The sequence below is a fragment of the Panthera uncia genome, chromosome E1 (genome assembly GCF_023721935.1).
Source record: "Panthera uncia isolate 11264 chromosome E1, Puncia_PCG_1.0, whole genome shotgun sequence".
In the NCBI taxonomy this organism is placed as follows: Eukaryota; Metazoa; Chordata; class Mammalia; order Carnivora; family Felidae; genus Panthera; species Panthera uncia.
The window spans coordinates 33,986,073-34,008,977 of NC_064814.1; the positions used below are offsets into that span (position 1 = coordinate 33,986,073).

Below are 22,905 nucleotides of genomic sequence, written 5' to 3' on the forward strand. Positions count from 1 at the left end.
TTATGGTAGTCAACAATGTTAACTGTCTTCTATATGGCACACAGCCTTAACCTAATTTTCAAAAACATCAGACTGTGCTTTGGTTATCTCAGTTTCCAGGTCCATATGACACTTGAAATAGGCTTCCACATATTTTATTTCCCCAGCCTTCAGCTCTGACATCTTCCTGCTAGGGAAAGCAAAAAGCTTGGATCAGAGGCAACTGTGATTGGTCTTTTTGGTCTCTCCCTTTGTACCAAATCTATGGTAATGCACATTGCCATATATGAAAAGGCCTCTTCTTTCCATCATTTACATTTCTTAATCACTTCACATCATCACCCATAAAAATCATACCAGTCACAGTCCGACTTCCACTGACAGGGGATAAAGACATGTTTTTTTGTTGTTTTTTTTTTAATTTTCTGTGAGGAAATGAATCTGGTTCTACAAACAGTTTCACAACTTCCTTGTTGCATTTGCCACAACTACAATAATCTACCAACAGGAAAGAAGACACCAGCCCACCCCCTCCTCCACCCCGACCTACACCAGAACAAACATGTACCTTTCCTCCATATCTGGGTAACCAACATCAGCTTATCCCTTCTGGTTATGATGCTCTCTGCTGGAATACCTTAGAGTCCAAATTCTACTTCAAAGCCTTTATTTCCATCACTGAACTGCTATCACTGAGCAAGTAAGTTCCTATAACTAGCATCTTTTAGTTCCTCTGGTCATTTTTAACCCTTAAGAGTTTGGGGAGGTTGGAAGAGAGGAGGAGAGAAAAAAAAATTCCATAATTTGTTGAAAGGTGTTTCCAATTATGTGACTATGTGTTTTTACTAGAATCACCATCAGGGAACAATAATACTACAATGTACAAATAAGCTTTCACAGGGACAAATTCAAAGCTCTTTGCAAATTACTGGATGCTATTTTTGTTTTGTTTTTTTTTAAGCATGTGGTAAGCAACAAGATAGAATACAAGTGAACAGCATGACACTTCTTAAGAGAGGCTATGGTACAGATAAAATGTGCCTACTGAACAGACTTAAAAAATAGTTGCTATCAGGCCAGATAGTTACCTTCACAACACAGTAATAAAGAGTAGAAATATGGTAGGATATCAACTTAATCTTTGGCCATGCAAAAATATATTCTGTGTGTGTTTTTTAGCTTATTGTCTATTCAGTCCATGACAAAAGCTAAAACTTCTTACGCTTCCATAATATTACACATAACTCAGCAGCTCAGCACACAACTAAAAAGCATCAACATGGTATTATCTTACACAAACTCATCTGCTGCAGAGAGTAAGTATCTTATGATAAAAGTATGCTTAAAATTATGTAAAGAATCATCATTTTAAGTTTTAGACCTTATTTCTTCTTTTTCTTCTGATAGGGTCTTAATAAATCATATTAGTAAAAGTTTGTGTTAAATAAGTGATTAAAAGAGTTTTTATCCCTGAGAATAACTTGCTACCTTGTACATGGTATAGTGCTGTGTACTGGGGATAGAGCATATTTGGTGTATATATTCATAGCAAGTCATTTCTATCATCAATCTATATTTGGAATGACTGTGGTATTTAACAAAACAACATAAAAACATGCATGTGTCTAGAAGACTTTCAGAAAAATTAAAAGGAGAAATAATCTGAAGAAAAGGTTACTATTAATAAAGTATTCCTACCTAAAGGGAGAAAATTTAATTTTGACTAACTTTGCTCTTTATCCTAAGTTTTAAAGAGACCAACACCAGGAATTTTGGATGGAAGCAGAAATGAACTTTTCCAAAACGACCCAGAATATTTCTATTGCAAAATAACGTTCTGTTGGCAGAAAAATAAAACACTGAAAAGTGAAACATATGTGGAATGAACAAAAGATAAACGTATTAGTCTTGTAAATCATGTTCACTTTACATTGGTGACCCAACCATTTTAGAAAAGCATTCCATTACTACCTTTTTTTTTCTTTCTTCCTCTCAACCTCTCCCTTTATTCTGGGAAAAGGACTTAATAAATCCCATTACAAAACATTTGCAAGTTTGGGGTGCCTGGGTGGCTCAGTCGGTTGAGCGTCCGACTTCAGCTCAGGTCACGATCTCGCGGTCCGTGAGTTCGAGCCGCACGTCAGGCTCTGGGCTGATGGCTCGGAGCCTGGAGCCTGCTTCCGATTCTGTGTCTCCCTCTCTCTGCCCCTCCCCCATTCATGCTCTGTCTCTCTCTGTCTCAAAAATAAATAAATAAATGTTAAAAAAAAAAAATTAAAAAAAAACAACAAAAAAACATTTGCAAGTTTAAAAAGAATACCTCTGGGTGTTTGGAGGCCTTCCTTCATTTATTTATCAACGTATTAAATTGTCTTGATATAAAAAATAAAATTTCAATGTATATGGTGTCCAGAAATTCAATTGTGTTGGTTATGGTTTAAATCAGAAAAAAGCATTCTGATAGAGCTTATGATGGACTCCTTTCTACTGAGAACTCTTGCTCTTTACTCTCCTGAGCCCATCATAAATAACATGTTCAAAAATTAAAAGTAGAATTTGGCTTAATTTGTGTGCAGTATGTAAAAGAAAAATGAAGTAAATTCAACTTTTACCATATCGGGCACAATAATGATCATAGAATATCATATTTGCTAAATTTTATACAAGAAAACAACATAATAAAAAGTAAAATAAACATACAAAGAAACAAAAAACCAAAACAAATAAGGTACTAAATTTAAAACTCTGGAGTTTACCTTTTTGTCACTCCTTTTTGAGAGACTTAACCATCTAACTGTTAAGTGAGAATCATTTTCACTGCCATCAGAAGTTCTAGGGACATTAACACTATGACATCTTCCAAAATACTTATAGAGACTACTGAAGTTACCCATTGGCTTTTACTGTATTATATAATCCAATCAGATTAACATTGAATTTCTCTTGCCTTTTTTGTTTCTCCACACCCTACTGCAAAGAGGGAAAAAAAAAAGCAAACTAATAATATCTGCTTTAAAATTACAGAAAAATTATGTCCATCTGGATAAATCTACTATGTCCCATAGAACAGGGCACAAATGGAGTATCTGCGGAAGGCATGAAAAGCAGCAATGACGTTCTGTGCCTTGGTTAGAAGGACACAAGCATGGAAAGAGCTAAATTGAGATAGAAGCACCGTTTCTTTCCTTTTCTAGAACATAAGGGTACACTCGATATTCCAGTTTAAATGTTGGACACAATATTGCTGTAAGAATTACAAGTGGTATGGTGTCTTTGTAGATAAGAAGAAAAATCTTTCTTTATATTCTTCGCTGTGATTGAACTTTTAAAAGGAATTTAGAAGTTTTCTCTCACTCTCAACTTTATTTTCTAAAAGAAGAACTAAGAGGGAAACTGAAAGTATTTTATTTCAAATAAAGATATTAATAATATACCTAAAATTATTCTATCACAAGTTATTCTTAAAGCTCTAACAGATTCATGTAAACTTAACAAATAAGAAGATTCTCCCCTCCATGTAAATCTTTCCTTTCAAAAACGAATTTCTAATATTTTAAAGATTCTCAAAAGAACAAGATTAGTTTAAATAAAGTATTTATATATAAATTGAATATTCTCAGGCAGCACTAATTAAAATTTAAATATAGTTTGATATGTAAGTTTTAATTCTTCTTTAACTTAACCTTATATAATACAAATACAGGTTATGAGTATGGGATATATCCAAATGGGCTACTTTTGTCCACACTACTATGTATATATTTTTTCTTGTGATAAGCAATTCAAAAATACCAGCAGTTTAAACATAATACTACACGTACATTAGAAGCTCAATAAATACTTGTTACTTATTTGTAATACTGAAAGCAAAATCCATTTTTAACAATTCACAATGACTATTTCTCTTAAAATTTCTATATTAAAGAAGTATTATATGTGTGATTCTTTTCTAATATTTTATACAGTCATTCAAACTCATATATCCTGGAGGATGTACAATCCCCAGAGTGTAGAAGATGGCTAAAATGTCGAAGACGGCCTATATAACTTTCCAACAAGTTTATTTTGTTATCAAAAGGAAAGACATTATTTTAAACTGACTCACTGCAACTGCATGAATAAAAACAAACCAGTTTATCAAAGAATGAAGAATTAGCAGAAACTGTGATCTATCAAAAGCAAAATCTTAGCTAAATACAAAGGTTGCAACTTGAAAGTAATAAAAAAATTGTATGAAGTGTTCATTACATTTTAAGAGGAACTATAAAAATTTCATATTCTTCCAAAACACAAATGTTAACCTGCAACTGGAAGTACTATAAAAATATTTGTTTGGCATAACGTTTTATTTCGGAACTGTAAATAAAAACATCCTCCGGTTGAATGCTAAATAGCATGGAAAAACAGCAAAAACTGTTAAAACAAAGAAGCTCTTATAAACAAGCTAGAAGTTGTCAAATTTATATTCATTTTGCTGCCTTAATTTGAGGTTTCATTAAGATCTTAATGGGAAAAACATGCACCACTAGTGAAGGAACGTATTTTAAAGGAGGATCTTTTAGGCCAGTATAAGTGACTAAAAACGAGTTTCTTGTGAGCTAACGATGGCATCAAACAAACCACAAAGCAGTCTTCTAAAAGACAGGCAATGATTTAAAAGTCTACTATATTTCATATATCCCTTTCTTTAATCTGGCTCTTTTAATCTTCTTTCAACCTCAAATCATTTCTGGTTGACAAGTGCTTTTGCTTAAATTTGAGGAGCATATAAGCCGGTGAAGGAATGGAGTTTTCTTATTTAACATACAACATTTGTTACTCCATCTTTATTTACTTCCATGCTAAAACTTCAATCTTTATTAACATACTAAAACTCTTTTCTTTGTACTTAGAATGAGAAATTTATCCTAAGATGGAATCTAATTCTAAGTTTAGTCTACAAAGGAAATCTGTCATATGTTGAATCTAGCATTTAAAAACTGCTCACTATAAGCTCCTAAGTAAGATCCATGTATCTTATTTGTTTGGGGATGAAATCTGGTTAACAAAAAGAATGAAGATGGACTTGCAGGGAATTTTTATGCACTTATACCCTGAATTTCTTTAAAATAGTTTCACAATCTGTGTCCTAATTTTGATGCTGCATTTCAAGGAGGAAGTCTTTATGATTTGTCACCCTGTTCTAATATGATAATAAAATTTTCAGATGTTCCTGTGGCAAATGAACACTGAAATTAGTTTGCATTACATTAGAGTGTACCTGAAAGAACTACGGCAGTTTCTTTTTATTCAGGAGAAAAATCATTGGCAGGCTTTTCCCTAGGATAATGGGACAGTATGAACAATTCCCAGGAACAGTTATAAGAACTACACACACACGTGCAAAACTCTCTCAAGTATTCTGACTACATTTATAAAACTGATATACCTTATATTGCCCCAGTCCTTCTGGCTCACTTAACTCTTAAAAGCAAAAAAAAAAAAAAAAAAAAAGTATGATCTAATTCAAAGAAGCTTCTTTTCAAAAATGGTATTTTTCCCTTTAACAACATAGTAGTAGAAGCAGCTAACATTTACTGATCTCTTACTATGTGCCACTTAAAAGATAAAGAAACTGAGAAACAGGAAGGTTTTAGAAAATTACGCACGATCATATAGGTAGTAAGTGTGTGAACTGGGGTTTAGGACCTGGACAGTCTGATTCTGGAGGCCTAACTTTTAACCAGAATATTAAATATACCAGGCTCTAAATTCATTCTACTTCACATCTTTACATGAAAGTATTACATATGCTCTGTTTCTTTTCTATGACTCTCGTGTCTAAGACTGACAAAGTTATATTTTAGGCATTATTATATGCGAATTTAGTAAATAAATAAGTTATAGTGAGTAGGTGCTAATAACTCAAAATAATAAATTATTTAGGGGTTTTTATGTGAATCACAAATTTCTTCATCATGTAGGCCCTTAAATACTTAAACTCTTCAAAACAGAACTGACCCTATTCCTTTGGTACCAAATAAAATGCAGTAAAAATTTATAGGCTATTTTTAGTATACCTTAAATATCTTTATATTTCAAAATAAATCCTATCTTCAAATGTTCAGCACGATACATAAGGCGCTTTTATCACTATACTACTCAAAGCTTTAAACTCTGTTGTTAGCCTTGTCTTATAACATACACTAGCATTATGAGAAAATCCTAATTTCTTATTTTTAAATATTAGTCTGTGATTGTTTTATTTGACTCTTCAAGAAATTAAGTGAAACAAACAAACAAAAAAAACCTGCTCTTTTAAAGCTTAAATATCAACATTCATGTCCCATCGATAAATTGTTCAGTAATGTGCATCTATCTGTGATCAGGCCATGCAACTGAAGACAAAAGTACGAAACAGAGTTACTTTTTGAGAGTACAGCAAATGAATTAGGCATGCGGGACTGAACTGGGACTCACCATGGAGCTTTTATGGAAAAACACCCCGCTCCAAACAGATAAGGCCTTCATGGAAAAGGGGGGAAAACGCACAAAAAATTAGAGGAAAACTCATTTCACATTAACAAATACATGTATATCATACTGTTATCGAGTATGGATAAAATAACTGAAAAAATTAGTAATCATTTGCAATTCTGCTGTAGATACTAATAAGTCTGATATAACCAATAAACAGAATGACGTGAAATAACAAGTCCCTTAATTTTCATAGGATTAGCGATTTCAAAATGGTCTATTTCTCCCCCTTTTCTGGAGTACCCCTGTAGGGTTCCTAAGGTAAAATAAAATAAATTTCACTTCTGAGGCCCTTAAAACAAAGTACAAGTTAAGTGGAATAATCAGATAGAGAGAAGAGTGGAATCAGGAGCAACAGATGTGTGGTTGTATGACACAAAATGTTTAAAATCAGCTAAAGAGAACTCAATAAAAAATTGATAAGCATTATTTGCTCTTCACTGATTGCATTCTCAGAGCCACAGAAAGAAAGTATGTATTTTCTAGGCTACTTATTTAAAGTAAATTGAACTGTGCATTGCTGGCCAAAGGAACAAACACTAAATATAAGTAGTATGATTTATTTCCATGTAGGGTCACATTCCCAGAAATTAGCATTTCTCTTAATAGTGATAGAGATTGGCTTCTTCTACCCAGCCTGCATTGGGTTAGGTTTGAATACTGTAAAGCCACAATTGTTTATTTTAAATACAACTGGGGATACAAAGTCCAATTTCATTGTTACACATACTCATTAATATTCTGTTCACAGGCATTTCAGACATGCTACACATATTTGCATACAAAGAAGATTGGCTGATTTAACTATATCCAAAAAAAAATGTTGCTGTAGTATCTGACATTTGGAAGTAAGACATAAATTGAGAAAGAAAGCACACTGGCAAAACCTGGATATTCTTCTTCAACTTTGGTGTTAAGAACATTATAAAAATAAAAATTTCTGCCAAATGATTAGCATTAATCTGCCTGTGAATTGAGTTTCACAAAAAGAAACTTGGGTAAAATGTTTTCACAACACTGAGTACAATTCTCAGGACTGATGCACAGAAGAAACAAAGAGGAGAACAGAAAGGTAAGTATCTCTGATTAGAGATACTAATCAGAGAAAAGTGAGTTGGAAGAACTGAGATATCAAAGAGAAAGAAAAGAAACTTTAGAAATGGTGTCAATGCAAAGTAAATCTCTCTCATAGTTAGTAAGACACAACCAAAAGATATGATGTCATTATCCACATTAAAACGTTGGATTTTCAAACTTTTTTAACTGAGACCCATAAAATACATTTTAAGGTGCAGGCTGATGTATACATGAATACACATAAATTGAAACAATAATTGAATGAATGTATTTTTTGTCTGTAATCAAATTTACTACTTTATATTTCAATGTTTTATAAACATTAATGTTGGGATTTAGTTACAAGGAAGATTAATGCACATTCTGACAGGGTAGGTCTGGGTGGGGCCCTAGATTCTATATTTCTAACAAGCTCCCAGGTCATACCAAAGCTGCTTGTTTGCAGAACCAGTAGTAGCAAAGTGACATTTTATTTTATTCTATATCATTAATGAAAAATAGTCACAATCCCCTTATCTGATTGCATGATTCACAAATTGTATCAGAAACAAAATGTTACTGGAGCTCACCCTGCACTCCGACAAACCAAATACCCATTTAAATAACTCAGACCACTTGAAGACTCCAATCTCAGTAACACAATAACACCCTGCAGAAATTATCAGAAAATGGAAGCTTCGATATGTTTCTATATGCCCACAAATACTTCCAAAATGAAAAGGTTATTGTTAGCATACAGTACCCAACTTCCTTTGAGTTTCATTAGGCGAGGCACGTGAAATAACAAACAGTTCAAATGATTCTGACACATGCGCTGACCATTGGGAACAGCTAGACATGAGTCGCTCTTCAGTGTATATATTATATCAACACTGGACAGTGTCCCATCTTATTCTAAATATCAGACTACAGCTAAGTCACTGTAAAACATTTGAAAGTTTCATCCTACTCCTTCATGACTTAAAAGGCTTCTCTACTGATACCAAAAGACAACCCAACAAATTGAAACAAAACTTTAAAGTTTCTACACTTCAAAAGACCAGTTGATGCTCCCCACCTGTAGAGCCAGCAAATACCCTTTCCTAGGTTAAAGTTTCCATATATATAAAAAGGAAACATGAATTTGCCAAACAAATTAAACACAAGCTTAAAAAAAATCTCCTAAATTTTCCTTTCTAGGCAATAGCAGTGTATGTTATTAACAAAAGATTTCAACAACCATTTCCTTCCCCACAATCCTAAAATGACTGTTAACTCTCCAGACACTGTAGTAAACAGGCCGGTACAAAGCAGCAGCAATGTCAAATTTAAAGACAATACGGTTCTCACTGTTCAAAACATAACCCAATTGTGTGAGTTAAAAGCAACCCTCCTTCAACCAAATAAGGATCCATTGGCTAACACAGCTCGAGGAGAAAACAGAGGGCTAGAGAAACTGAATGAGGACCCGCTCTCATATACACTTGGCATGTTCCCCATCTACACTTACCCACTTCTTACCCACTCCTACAAACTGGACCTCTGCCACATACATGTAAAAGAAGAGCCACAAACTCCAAAGAATTAGAGTGACTGACGTAATTACTGACTTTGTATGGGTAGTGTCAGCTGTTCTTTTGAAATGTGCCTGCTTCATCTTTCCTCAGTAGCAAAAGAATGAAAATATAAAGTCACAAAGGACAAGTCCATGATCCAGCTGTCTTTGCCTATGACTTCCCCTCCCCTTTCAAAACCCCACATTTGTAGTTTTATATGAGGATAGTTAGGAGGAAGAAGAGAGTATGTGAGTGGGAGTGTATGTTGAATAAAATGGTTTATATTAACATATGCAACTCAAATTATGATGTTCAGATATTAAGAACTTCTGTGTTTTCTCAACACTATTAAGTTTCAACAGGTTTAACAATCCTGCCATACAAAATCTATTCACTTTGTCGCAGTTATGTCCTTTTTAAGCTGAATTCTGATTCAAAAACATCAGGATTGGCCAAGAGATGAAAAATCCAGAAATATTTTTTATATACTTATTTATAGTGCAACGTGAAGGGACTTGACCATTGGTTCTCAACAGGTTTCTTCCAGAGATTCTCAGAAACCAAGAAGGAATTGTGTTTTATATCATAATAAATGCTATATAAGTTTTTAAACACTGATTCATTTGGCTGAATGTCACATAATAAAACAAAAGCTTTGGTGTTACTAGCTGAAAGCAAGGCAAACATGAAGGTTTTTTTTATGTTAATTTATTTTAAGAGAATGACAGAGACAGTGTGTGAGTAGGAAAGGGGTAGAGACAGAGGGAGACACACAGAATCCAAAGCAAGCTCCAGGCTCTGAGCTGTTAGCACAGAGCCTGACACGGGGCTCAAACCCACCAGCCATGAGATTATGACCTGAGCCGAAGTCAGATATTTAACCGACTGAGCCACCCAGGCACACCAAGATTTTTTTAAATGCAAGGAAAAAGTAAAACTAGATTTTATTTTGAATGCGCTGAAGTGTTCCATAACCCAACTTTAGCGCTGAAAGGTGTAAATGGTTCAATCATCTTTAAAGAATTAACTGGAGTCTAAGAGAAAAATTCTATAAATATACTCTGAAAGTCCTATTTCTCAATTGCTCAAGTCTTATGAAAATTCAGACACTATTGTATAACAGACATCAGAATGAGCCCATATTATGGACAACTATATGCCAACAAACTGGACAAACTGGACAATCTAAAAGAAAAGGAAAAAAAACCTTAGAAATATACAACTTACCAAGACTAAATAAGAAATAGAAAATCTAAACAGAACAATTATTAGTAAGGATATTGAATCAGTAATCAACAATCTCCTAATAAAGAAAAGCATAGGACTAGATGGCTTCACTGGTAAATTTTACCAAAACTTTTAAAGAATTAACACCAACTCTTTTTTTTAAATATGAAATTTATTGTCAAATTGGTTTCCATACAACACCCAGTGCTCATCCCAACAGGTGCCCTCCTCAATACCCATCACCTACTCTCCCCTCCCTCCCACCCCCCATCAACCTTCAGTTTGTTCTCATTTTTTAAGAGTCTCTTAAGTTTTGGCTCCCTCCCTCTCTAACATTTTTTTTTCCTTCCCCTCCCCCATGGTCTTCTGTTAAGTTTCTCAGGATCCACATAAGAGTGAAAACATATGGTATCTGTCTTTCTCTGTATGACTTATTTCACTTAGCATAACACTCTCCAGTTCCATCCACATTGTTACAAAAGGCCATATTTCATTCTTTCTCATTGCCACGTAGTATTCCATTGTGTGGAAGTTCTAACATCAGCAATCAGACAACAAAAGGATATTGAAGGCATCCAAATTGGCAAAGATGAAGTCATGCTTTCACTTTTTGCAGATGACGTGATATTATACATGAAAAACCCGATAGACCCCACCAAAAGTCTGCTAGAACTGATACATGAATTCAGCAAAGTCTCAGGATACAAAATCAATGTACAGAAATCAGTTGCATTCTTATACACTTACAATGAAGCAACAGAAAGACACATAAAGAAACTGATGCCATTCACAATTGCACCAAGAAGCATAAAATACCTAGGAATAAACCTAACCAAAGATGTAAAAGATCTGTATGCTGAAAACTTAGAAAGCTTATGAAGGAAATTGAAGAAGATATAAAGAAATGGAAAAACATGCCGTGCTCATGGATTGGAAGAATAAATATTGTTAAAATGTCAATACTACCCAAAGCTATCTACACATTCGATGCGATCCCAATCAAAATTGCACCAGCATTCTTCTCAAAGCTAGAACAAGCAATCCTAAAATTTGTATGGAACCACAAAAGACCCCAAATAGCCAAAGTAATTTTGAAGAAGAAGACCAAAGCGGGAGGCATCACAATTCCAGACTTTAGCCTCTACTACAAAGCTGTAATCACCAAGACAGCATGGTATTGGCAAAAAACAGACACATAGACCAATGGAATAGAATAGAAACTCCAGAATTAGACCCACCAAAGTATGGCCAACTAATCTTTGACAAAGCAGGAAAGAATATCCAATGGAAAAAAGACAGTCTCTTTAACAAATGGTGCTGGGAGAACTGGACAGCAACTTGTAGAAGAATGAAACTAGATCACTTTCTTACACCATTCACAAAAATAAACTCAAAATGGATAAAGGACCTGAATGTGAGACAGGAAACCATCAAAACCCTAGAGGAGAAAGCAGGAAAAAACACCAACTCTTAAACTCTTCCAAAAAATCAAAGTGGATGGAACACTCCCAAACTCATTTTGCAAAGCTAGCATAATCCTGATACCAAAACCAGAAAAAGACACCACTAGGAAAAAAAACAAAAAACAAAAAAAAAACTATAGGCCAATATTCAAAATGAATATAAATGGAAAAATTCTCAATAAAACATCAGCAAACCAAATTCAGCAGCACACTAAAAGGATCATTCACCATGATCAAGTGAAATTCATTCTGGGGATGGCAAGGATGGTTCAACATAACACAAACCAATCAACGTGATACATCACATTAGTAGAATGAAAAAAAATCATATGATCATCTAGCAGACACAGAAAAAGCATTTGACAAAATTTAAAATGCATCCATAATAAAAACTCTTAACAAATCAGGCACAGAAGGAATATATCTCAACATAAAGGCCATATAAAACAAGCACAGCTAACATCATACCCAATGATGAAAACTGGAAAGCTTTTCCTCTAAGATCAGGAACAAGACAATGGCACCCACTCTCACCACTCTTTTTCAATATAGTACAGGAAGTCCTAGCTAAAGCAATCAGGCAAGAAAGCAGAATCGAAAAAAAAAAGAAAGAAAGAAAACTGTCTCTATTTGCAGATGACATAATTTTATTTATAGAAAACCCTAAAGACTTAACCAAAGAACTGTTAGATCTATATAGATACAAAATTAACATATAAAAATCAGTAATGTATCTATACACTAATAAAAAATTTTCTGAAAAACAAACAAGGGATTCAATCCCATTTACAATAGCACCAAAAACAATAAAACACTTAGGAATAAATATAACTAAGAAGATGAAAGATCTCTACTCTGAAAACTATGAGACATTGATGAATGAAATCAAAAAAGACACAAATAAATGAAAAGGTATCCTGTGGTCATGTACTGTGAGAATTAATGTTAAAATGTCAATACTACCAAAAGCCATCTACAAATTCAATGCAATCCCTATCAAGGTTCCAATGGCATTTTTTATAGAAATAGAAAAAAACTTCCCTAAAATTTATGTGGAACCACAAAAGACCCCAAATAGCCAAAAAAAATCCTAAAAAAGGAGAACAAAAGCAGGAGGCATCACACTTCCTGACATCAAGTTATACTATAAAGCTATAGTCATCAAAACAGTATGGTATTGGCATAAAAACAAAAGGACCAATGGAAAAGAATCGCAAACATACATGGTCCACTAATATTTGACAAGGGGACCAAGAATGCTCAATAGAAAAAATGCAGTCTCTTCAATAAATGGTACTGGGATAATTGGATATTCACATGTAAAGAATGAAACTGGACCCAAATCCTATACCAGTCACAAAAATTAACTCAAAATGGATCAAAGATTTAAATGTAAGACCTGAAATCATGAAACTCCTAGAAGAAAATACAGAAACAAAATCTCCTTGACATGGATCTTAGTAGTAATTTTTAAAAGATGACACTTAAAGCACAAGCAACAAAATTAAAAATAAATTAAAAAGCTTCTGCACGTCAAAACAAACCACGAACAAAGTGAAAAGACAACCTACAGAATACAGAATGGGAAAAATATTTTCAAACCATCTATCTAATAAGGGCTTAATATCCTAAATATATAAAGAACACATGCATTCAATGGCAAAAAACAACCCAATTAAAAGATGGGCAAATGACTTGAATAAACATTTTCCCAAATAAGATATACAAAAAGCCAACATGTTCATGAAAAGGTGCCCAACATCAGTAGTGATTAGGGAAGTGCAAATTAAAAGCAAAATGAGACGCCACCTCATACCCGTTAACATGCCACCATCAAAAAGACAAGAGATAAACAGCCAAACTACAGAGAGAGCCCAAATTTCCATTGACTGATGAATGGATAAAGATGTGGGTGTATATATACACATATAAATGTGTTTGTATACACACAGACACACACACGCACATATATACATATATATACATATATACATATATATACGTGTATGTATATGACAGAATATTATTCAGCCATCAAAAAGAATGAAATCTTGCCATTTGCAATGATGTGGATGGAACTAGAATGTATTATGCTAAGCGAAATAAGTCAGAGAAAGACAAAAAACATGATTTCATTCATATGTGGAATTTAAGAAACCAAACAGATGAACACATGGGAAGTGAGAGTGGGAGAGGAGAGAGGGAAACAAACCACAGGAGACTCTTAACAATAGAGAACACGGGTGCCTGGGTGGCTCAGTTGGTTAAGCATCTGACTTTAGCTCAGGTCATGATCTCACGGTTTGTGGGTTAAAGACCCACAACAGGCTCTGTGCTGACAGCTAGGATTCTGTGCCTCTGGCTCTCTCTGCCCCTCCCCCACTCACCCTCTGTCTCTGCCTCTCTCTCTCTCTCTCTCAAAAATAAATAAACATTGGGGCGCCTGGGTGGCTCAGTTGGTTAAGTGTCCAACTTCGGCTCAGGTCGTGATCTCGCAGTCTGTGAGTTCGAGCCCCATGTCAGGCTCTGTGCTGACAGCTCAGAGCCTGGAGCCTATTTCAGATTCTGTGTGTCTCTCTCTGACCCTCCCCCATTCATGCTCTGTCTCTCTCTGTCTCAAAAATAAATAAAGGTTAAAAATAAATAAATAAATAAATAAACAAACAAACAAACATTAAAAAAAATTTTGAGGGGCGCCTAGGTGGCTCAGTCAGTTAAGCACCCAACTTCAGCTCAGGTCATGATCTCACGGTTCCATGAGTTCAAGCCCCGCACTGGGCTCTGTGATGACAGCTCAGAGCCTGGAGCCTACTTCGGATTCTGTGTCTCCCTTTCTCTCTCCCCCTCCCTCACTCACTCTCTGTTTCTCTCTCAAAAATAAACATTAAAAATTTTTTTAAATTAAGTAAAAACAATAGAGAACAAACTGAGGGTTGATGGAAGGAGGTGGGTGGAGGATAGGCTGGATGGGTGATAGGTATTAAGGAGAGCACTTGCTGTGATGAGTACTGGGTGTTGCATGTAAATGATGAATCACTGAATTCTACTCCTGAAACCAATATTTCCTGTATGTTAACTAATTAAAATTTAAATTAAACATGACAAGAGATAAAAATGCTGCCATGGATGTGGAGAAAAGGGAACCCTTGTGCATTGTTGGTATAAATTGGTATAGCCACTATGGAAAACAGTAGGGGGGGGGGGTGAAATCCTCAAAAAGTTAAAAATAGAACTACCCTATGATCCAGCAATTTCATTTCTGGGAATATGACCAAAGGAAATAAAAATACAAACACAAAAAGATATCTACATCCCCATGTTCCTAGCATTATTTACAACAGCCAAGACATGGAAACAACCTGAGTGTCCATTGATGGATAGATGAATGGATAGATAAAAATGTTGTGATGTGTATATGTATATGTATATGTATATATTATATATATTATATTATAGATTACATATATATTAACTATATTTAATATTTATTTAATATATTATACATTATAATGGAATATTATACAGCCATAAAAATATGAAGAAATCTGACCATTTCAAACAACATGGAAAGACCTTGAAGGTATGCTAAGTGAAATACGTCAAAGAAAGACAAATACTGTATGATCTTATTTATCTTAAGATAAATCTTTAAAAGAAAAACTCAGAAAAAGAGATCAGATTTGTGGTTCGCAGATGCAGAAGGTAGGAGAAGGGGGAGTTGGAGGAAGGTGGTCAAAAGGTACAAAGTTTCAGTTATAAAATAAATCAGTACTAGGGATGTGATGTACAACATGATGGCCATAGCTAACTCTGTGGTATGACATATAAGAAAGCTGTTAAGAGAGTAAATCCTAAGAATTCTCATCACAAGGAAAAAGTGTTTCCTTTTTTCTTTTCTTCTTTCTTTTCTTTTTATTGTATCAGTAGAAGATGGATGTTAGCTGAACCTATTGTGGTAATTATTCCACTATATGTGTAAATCAAACTATCACACTACACACCTTAAACTTATATAGTGAGATACATGTCAATTATGTCTTAAAAAAACTGAAAAAAAAAAAGCCCATATAAATGTTAAATGTAGAGAAAATGGTATGTGTAAAATTGCAAAGACGTATCCTCTACCAATATATCCTAGGAACTTAAATGACTGTTACATTCTGTATATCCTCTGTTAAAGAGCTACAGAAATGGACTTACAGTTCTCACATACATATGAGCAAAATTAGTCCTTGTGTCAATTTTTCCAGTGTTACTTATAACTTTTCATTAATTTAATTTTAACCACTCCATAATAAAGACACCCATGGCACTGTTGGCTCTCAAATTCTTGATCTACAGGGCAAACTGAAGCTGAAACAGACAGGTTCACTATCTGAGATATACTCAACATGCAAATTTAAATTACAAACTCAAGATTTTCATTATAAAAACATTAGATAATGTTAAAATTCTACCAGATGTTTCAGAAGAGACTGGAATAGCACAGACTATCAAATTTCTGTATCAAGTTACCACTGTTGATTTTTAATAGTAGACTTAATTCAAAAACTAAAAAATCCACAGATTTATGGTAAAATGGAACAAACCATGGTATATTTTAAATACTCTACTGATGGAGCATGAAAATTGTAAACTCAAACTGTGGTGAGTATATTGTACATGCAGATATATCCATATCCATTCTAATGAAAATACATTATCTGTTATTTTATATTTGGAACCAAACATTTATAACTTTAGTTATCAAAAACTAACACCTATATAAGACAAGGCTGGGAAGTGGAGAATTACCATCTACTACAGTATCTGGTGAGCCTTTCTCCAAATCTTTCCCATTTAATTCTCAGAACTTAGCATATAAGGTTTGGGGCTCAGGCAAACTTTAGATAAGCCAAGGAAGGAATGGACCTTTCTGCAAGGCCTACTGTAGGCCAATGTCATTTACCCACTTAGCAACCTCTATGGCAGATTTAGTCTACAAATTTGAGATAATCAAATAAATGCTATTAAATATTTCCATTTCTAAATAAGAACAATCATCTATGTTTTCTAAATGAAGCTCGTTACTGGCCTATACCTTGACAATGAGTGAGGCTTAGAAATTAAGGAATGGAACCAAAGTCCTGGTAGGAACTCACACAATGTACAGCTAAAAGATGATAATCCAAATACATAAACTTATATTCTTCAGATGAAGAAACTTATCTAGGACACACTGGTAATACGTAGCAGAGCCAACTGAGAAGTCAAGGCATCAGATTCTAAGTCAATATCCTTTGACTACATTAACCTATTTCTACAGTGTCGAGCTTTAGGTTCTTAATACACACTTCAAATTGCTCACAAAGACATGAATAAATATAAAGACAGGAGAAGGGAAAAGAACAAGAAGCTTCTCCACTTAAGACAAAGGAAACATGAAAGACAACAAATCATCTCATGTTTACTTCACTGTTAGTTAAGAGTAAGGAAGTAACTTCATTACCAATATCTGTATTTTTTATTCCCATGAAATTACTCTGATCTCTTTTAGAAATTTGCTGCTCTCTAGGGGCGCCTGGGTGGCTCAGTCGGTTAAACGTCCGACTGCGGCTCAGGTCACGATCTCGCGGTATGTGAGTTCGAGCCCCGCATCGGGCTCTGTGCTGACTGCTCAGAGCCTGGAGCCTGTTTCAGATTCTGTGTCTCCCTCTCTCTCTGACCCTCCCCCGTTCATGCTCTGTCTCTCTCTGTCTCAAAAATAAATAAATGTTAAAAAAAAAATAAAAAAAAAAAAGAAATTTGCTGCTCTCTATTTGTCCCTGGACAATGATATGTATAGGTTAATAACTTTAGATTTAATGCACATAAAATTAAGCATACTGATGAAAAATTATCTATTTAGTAAAATTTTACATAGGAAGCATTCAAACAAACAATTATCACTTACTTGATTCAGTAATTCAACCAAACATCTATGAAATGCTACTTAATAAATCCCTACTATTAACACTTAACACTTCAAAAAAATGAGCAATTCCTTAGTACCCAGTTTCACTTTAAGAGATGAGAACTATTCTTATTTATGTGTCATAAAACATGATGGAGGTTTTTCCAGTTCTCCAGTCTTATACTGGAAGAAAATGGACCCTGTTTGAATGAATGATTATTGAGCCAAGTGATTTCTAGCACTTCTTTTGCCTTCATCAATGTATATTGTAGTCAGGTTAAGCAACAGCTGTTGCCAAAATGGGCCTTATTTCCTCCAAGTGCTGCTTCAAGGTACAGAACATGAAGGTGTAAATACATCTGTCTTTTGCCATTTGCAGTTCTACTGGCCTTGTGGATGTCTTGAAGTAAGACAGATGGTCCCTGACATTGCACAGGCTTCCAGGGATATATATTTCCAAAAATAAGAGGGCAGATGTGAAATATGGTAAGCACACGTTTTATCCCCTCAAGGTTTGAACTGAGGCTTCTATCTCAATTTGAATATTCTAGTATAGGATCCTAGGCAATCCTTAAAAAATCTCTGTGCTAGAAATACAACTTTTTGTGCTTATTTTGACTTTTTGCCAAATATCTAGGACACGGAGTAAATAAAGGTTGATGTAGCCTAGGTAAGTACATGATTTTATTAGATATATTATCAGGTATACTGGAAGTAATCACAAAACTTACATGTCTATAAATGAGTCAGCTCTGTGCTTTATTTCTACATATTCTATGTCAAATACTTCTTGTTAGTTTTATTTTTAAAATGCTACCAAAGGCATTTCATAGAAGCAAAGTTAGAGTAAATGAGAATTTCTAGAATAAAAAGAGACCTGGAAAATGAAAACCCCATTTGCTCATCACTCTGGTAACCTTAATATAGCAAGCAAAATTCTCAGTAAATGTAACAAAATTTAGTGGAAATAATGCAAATTAGCTAACTACAGTCATGAGACTTGGTCATAGTAAAAAAATGTTAATAAAAATGAAATAAATATAGCTTTTAAAATCTAATGGGATGAAATCTAATGATATGAGATGTATGGGATTTGGTTCAAATCTCAGCATATATAAAAAATGGAAATTAAGGGAATTTTTTTTCTCATAAAACAAATATTACTTTTGGTAAGGCAAAATACATGTATTTCAGTGAAAATGCCAAATTTTAAGGTAATAAAACCATAAATTGTATTCTAAAAATTCTATGAACAAATGTTGGGGTGACTTAGAATAAAAATTATAAGGAAATTACACTATAGCAATTTCTGGATATAATCAACAAACCCTTCAGAAAACGGATTAGAGGGGGTGTCTGGGTGGCTCAAGTCAGTTAAGCATCCAACTCTTGCTTTCAGCTTACGTCATGATCTCACAGTTCGTGAGTTTAGGTCCCACTTCTCAATCTCAATATCTCTCTCAAAAATAAATAAATAAACATTAAAAAAAAAAAAAAGAAAGTGGCTTAGGGTATTAAGTCTCATAAGAAGAGCCAACTATAAGTTATTAATACTATTATCAAAGTGTTTATAGGTCACTGTGATCTGTGTTAATAGGAAGCCAGAGAAAATAGCAGGAGGGGTGGGGAAAAAAAGAACAGCAGGTGGGGAGAGCGGAAAATAATGGGCAGGGTAATAATGTGTGCTACACTAATGGCTCTGCCACAAGTAGAGAAGTCATTACAGACAACTCTACGAAAAAGACCAATAGTGAGTTTTAAAATCTCTTCTTTTGATAACTGTACTATAGTTATGTAAGAGAATATCCTTGTCTGTAGAAGTTATATATTGAAATTTGTAGGAATAAGGAATTACTAACTCTACTTTGAAACAATTTAAGAAAAATATGGTGTGTGTGTGTGTTTGTATGTGTGTGTGTATGCACACGTGTGCATACATGTATGGGCAGAGTGAGAGAGAATGTGAATGATAAGGCAAAAATATTGGATTGTCAACATTTGGGGAAAATGGGAATTCATTTTACTGGTCTTATAACTTTTTTTTGTAAATCTGAATCCTCCGAAAATTTTAAAAATTACAAACCAAGTATTCGTTGTGGGACAAATATTCTCTTTAAACACTTCAACACAGGACATGCTAAAAAGAATTTAAAAACTCAGCAAAAATATAATGGTCTGGGAGCTGAGATAAAAAACCAAGTCAACAATGCAACATGTCTACCTTGAACTAATATTAATTCCAAAGCACATAATTCAAATTCATTTAAGTTATTTCATTAATAAATAATTACTAAGTTGTCTATAATATAAGGGAGCCTAGTGTATGCAATCTAAAAATCTAAGAATTGTGACTAAGTTTTTAAAAAGAAAAGAAACAGAATTTATCCAAGTTCATAAAATATGGCAGTGGAGGGAGACACCAGATGATTAATAGTTTCTGTCCATCTAAGGGCAGAGAAATAGAGGGTAGCAAGAGAGAGTGTGAAAGAGTGTGAAAGACTTTCTCTTTTTATTGTGGAAAATTTCAAATACATACAAAAGTAGGCTCAGTTTCCACTCCTCCTCACAACTATGTTGAATTAAATTCTAATATAATAGGATTTCATGCATAGAACCTCAGTCACTGTCTTAGAAAAGCTTATTTGAAAAAGAGAGCTAATTCTTTACATTATAAAAATAGCATAGCTCGTAAGTTTTAAAAACAATAAACACCAGAAACAAAGCTAGAATTAAATTCAAGAATAACAATTTTGAGTATTCTTTCACTTGGATTCAGGAAACACACACAAAAACTCATAAGTACTATGCAGAATTGTACAATGCTCAGTTGAATCAAAAAGGTACAATTATGGATGACTTCTATAAGTAAAAAAAATAACTTTAAAATTATGATTCAAGATTTAGTCTAATTTTTATTTGATTCTACATCCCAGAAAAGTAAAAGAAAAAATGAATGAACAGTAAATAACCTCTTCATAACCTCTTTCCTAGTAATAGCTACTGTAATTTTAAATATTTTTATGCTTATTTATTTTTGAGAGAGAGAGAGCAAGTAAACAGGGGAGGGACAGAGAGAGAGGGAGACACAGAATCAGAAGCAGGCTCCAGGCTCTGAGCTGTCAGCACAGAGCCTGACGCGGGGTTCAAACTCACAAACAGCAAGATCATGACCTGAGCCGATGTCGGACACTTAACTGACTGAGCCACCCAAGCACCCTTTACTTATCTTATTTTAAAAAAAAGAAACTAAAAGAGGAAAGGGAAGCCAACATTCTATTTAAATCACTGAACATAGTTAAAAAGCTGAAATAAATTAAAAAAAAAAGGGATACAGGCCCAATGATCTATATCATAACATGCCTAATTTGGGACCTAAGTATATTTTTCCTTCCCCCTCCCCAAATATGCCACAAACTCCATTTTATTTCTGCATTCAGCAATAAGATCACTTTGTATATGAATACCACCCCACCAGGTAGAGGGTCCATTTCTGTACTATGGTGAAATCTGGAGTTCAAAGGCCTTGTCCCTGAGCATGAGTATTTCTTCTCACAAAAGTGACTTCTATAAACACTTTACCATCCAGCACAAAAATATTAAGACCTATTGATATAGTAGCCAAATAATATAATCTATTTCTTTTGTTGGAAAGGCCCTGAGGATTGTTTGAAGCCAGGATTGGGTTTTCTCTGAGCTACCTGCAGACAAAATTTAAGACAGTTGTTTCATTTCAAATTAGATAACAATCTCAGGATTGCTTATTGATGAAACAGGTAATCTGCCTATAGATATATATTTTTCTGGTACAAATGGAATTTCAGAATCATTTTGCGACTGATCATCTAATGATATCTTAAATATAGTACTTTATTTTCAAGAACTCAAAGAAGTGAGTTTTATATTCCTAACCAGTAGTAATTAAAAATGTTTTTAAATAGCTAAAATAAGCACAGACACATCAAGTGAGTCATCAAATGTCTTTGTGAATGTTAATGACGAATCTTGAGTAAAGCCCAAATTTTAGGACTCTGGCTTTTGAAAACTACCCATAATATCACATTGTCGTAACAATAATGACAGATTATTATTTGTAAATTATATCACAATATAGGGTTTTTTTCCCTTTAAGTTTCAGAAACATGGTTGTCATCTAACAAAGTTCTTTCCTTAGTATTTGGGCCAGGTAAAATCTGGTGGTCATTATAAACACAGATTATGTCCACAAAAGCAAGAAACTGAAACTGTACTTTCAGACAAAGCCGCAAGGCAGCAAGTATGAGACTGAGTAGATGGGTCTGGTTTTTATTAGCCAGTACTAGTTTTCACAACTTGTCACTGCTTTGTCTTTGCTATGAATGTATGTGCACATGGTTGTATTTGAGGATGTTTGTACATGTTCTATACTTTGTACTTATTCTGCTGCCATTAAGTCTCACATGGGCTGGAAATGAAGAACGTACTCAAACGACCCAAAGAAAATGTGTTTTATTTTTATGTATCCAATCCTCTAAAGCAGCTATTTTAAAAAGTAGCAAGCCTAAGGCCTTACCCTGTTCGTTTGGTGATGGTCCCCAATGTCATTGGTTGCTTGATTTGTGCAAGAGGCATCAATACCATCAAGCTGGGGAGAGGAGAGAGCCGAGGGTTGCCAGGGTTGTTGTTGGCAAAATTATTGTAGGAGTCTTGGCTGTTTAGTTTCCCTACAAAAAGAAAAATAAAGAAAAGCATCACCAAGAGATGTTTCCTTCTCTCACGTGATTTGCACTCACTCCACTAACCATTTAAGAAAGTTATCAAAGGCAGAATTGATTCTAAAAGTATCATGGTTATATGGATGGGAAAAAACAAAGGATACTGGTAACACCAAGTGTGACTTGATTATAAACAGAGACTTTAGTCTTTGAGGATAGAGGAATGGAGGATACAGAAATGGATGGATGTTAAGTGGTTATACAAATAATTAGTATAAAATTTAATTATAATTTTATGATCTTATGAAGGAATATAGGATAGTAACAGAAAACAAAACAGGAAGATATAAGGTAGTCTAGAGGAGGCATGAAGCAATTCTCTAAACAAGCTGAAAGTAAGTGGGTAGAATATTCCAGCCACAGCAGCCTGTGAAAGCTGGGAGGGTGGAAGAAAGAGGAGTCATGAGATGAGTATCCACAGAGAA

General features: G+C 34.2%; 1 protein-coding gene across 10 annotated transcripts in view; it reads right to left on the reverse strand.

The window, feature by feature from the left end:
- The window catches only part of BCAS3 (BCAS3 microtubule associated cell migration factor), a 611,080-nt gene that overhangs the window by 302,077 nt on the left and 286,098 nt on the right, over positions 1-22,905 (reverse strand). For 7 of the 10 annotated variants that reach the window (XM_049637821.1, XM_049637823.1, XM_049637819.1 and 4 more), the window contains 2 exons: positions 22,279-22,429; positions 6,439-6,483 (listed from right to left, as the gene is read on the reverse strand). In XM_049637821.1, the coding sequence (XP_049493778.1) occupies positions 6,439-6,483; positions 22,279-22,429 (196 nt within the window). The remainder of the gene's footprint in view (positions 1-6,438; positions 6,484-22,278; positions 22,430-22,905) is intronic. The other 3 variants (XM_049637825.1, XM_049637826.1, XM_049637822.1) reach the window with 1 other exon arrangement.